Consider the following 1,002-nt stretch of genomic DNA (forward strand, 5'->3'; position numbering starts at 1 on the left):
CAACCGCCTTGACTACATCATCCGTAGCCACGAAGTGAAGCCCGAGGGCTACGAGGTGGCCCACGATGGCAAATGTGTCACTGTCTTCTCCGCCCCCAACTACTGGTGAGTGCCACTGGCACCTGGGGACAGGGGATGTGCCACTGCCACCATGGGGGAGTGGCCCTGTTGTGCTGGCTCCCTGGCTTGTGTGCACCCTCGATGTCCCCTCAGCTGGGTCCCTGGGTGTCCCCTGAGCCTCGACGTCCCCTCAGCCGGGTCCCTGCGTGTCCCCTGTGCCTCCATCTCCTGAAGTGTCCCCTGTGTTCACATCCCTGGGTGTTGCCATGTCTCGGCATCTCTTTGTGGGGTGTTCCTGTCCCCAGGCTTTTTCCGCCACCCCCCTCCCCAAGCTTCTGTTCCCCTGTGCCATACCTCAGTGTCCCCAGAGGTCCCCAAGCCTCGGTGCCCCTGCACAGAGCTGTACCTCAGTGTCCCCAGGGCTCCCACTCCACAGTTGTCCCTGAGCTTTGCTGTCCCTGTATGGAGCTGTTCCTCCATGTCCCCAAGTGTCCCTGTCCCAGGTGGTCCCCAAGCCTCTGTGTCCCCATGAGGGGCCGTACTTTGATGTCCCCAAGCATCCCTGTCCCCCCTCACAGCGACCAGATGGGTAATAAGGGCTCCTACATCCACCTGCGAGGCAGCGACCTGCGCCCTGACTTCCACCAGTTCACAGCAGTGGTAAGTCTGGGGGGGACATGGGGGGACACACCACTCTCCCCTGAGCCTAGGGACCCCCCTACCCTCTCCCTGGGGACCTGTTGAATCTTCCTTGGGGACCCCTTGAACCTGTGATCCCTGGAAGCTGTCCGCAGAGATCCCTGAACTCCTCCCTAAGGACACCCCCAAATCTAAGACCTGCAAACCCTCTTTGGTGACATTGCCTCCCCCAAATCTTGGAGGACCCTCCAAAACTCACCCCAGGGACCCCCCTCAACCCTGGGAATCCCAAACCTTTCTGGG

At 61.2% G+C, this 1,002-nt stretch overlaps 1 protein-coding gene across 1 annotated transcript in view; it reads left to right on the top strand.

Moving 5' to 3' along the window:
- PPP5C (protein phosphatase 5, catalytic subunit) overlaps window positions 1-720 on the top strand; it is a gene marked incomplete at its 3' end in the record, with an annotated part of 4,764 nt that extends 4,044 nt beyond the window's left edge. The window contains exons 11-12 of the mRNA XM_009696228.1: window positions 2-105; window positions 639-720. Coding sequence (XP_009694530.1) covers window positions 2-105; window positions 639-720 — 186 coding nt within the window. The remainder of the gene's footprint in view (window position 1; window positions 106-638) is intronic.
- Between the last annotated feature and the right edge of the window lie 282 nt (window positions 721-1,002).

Source organism: Cariama cristata, unplaced genomic scaffold, assembly GCF_000690535.1.
Source record: "Cariama cristata isolate BGI_N322 unplaced genomic scaffold, ASM69053v1 scaffold33842, whole genome shotgun sequence".
NCBI classification, from domain to species: Eukaryota; Metazoa; Chordata; class Aves; order Cariamiformes; family Cariamidae; genus Cariama; species Cariama cristata.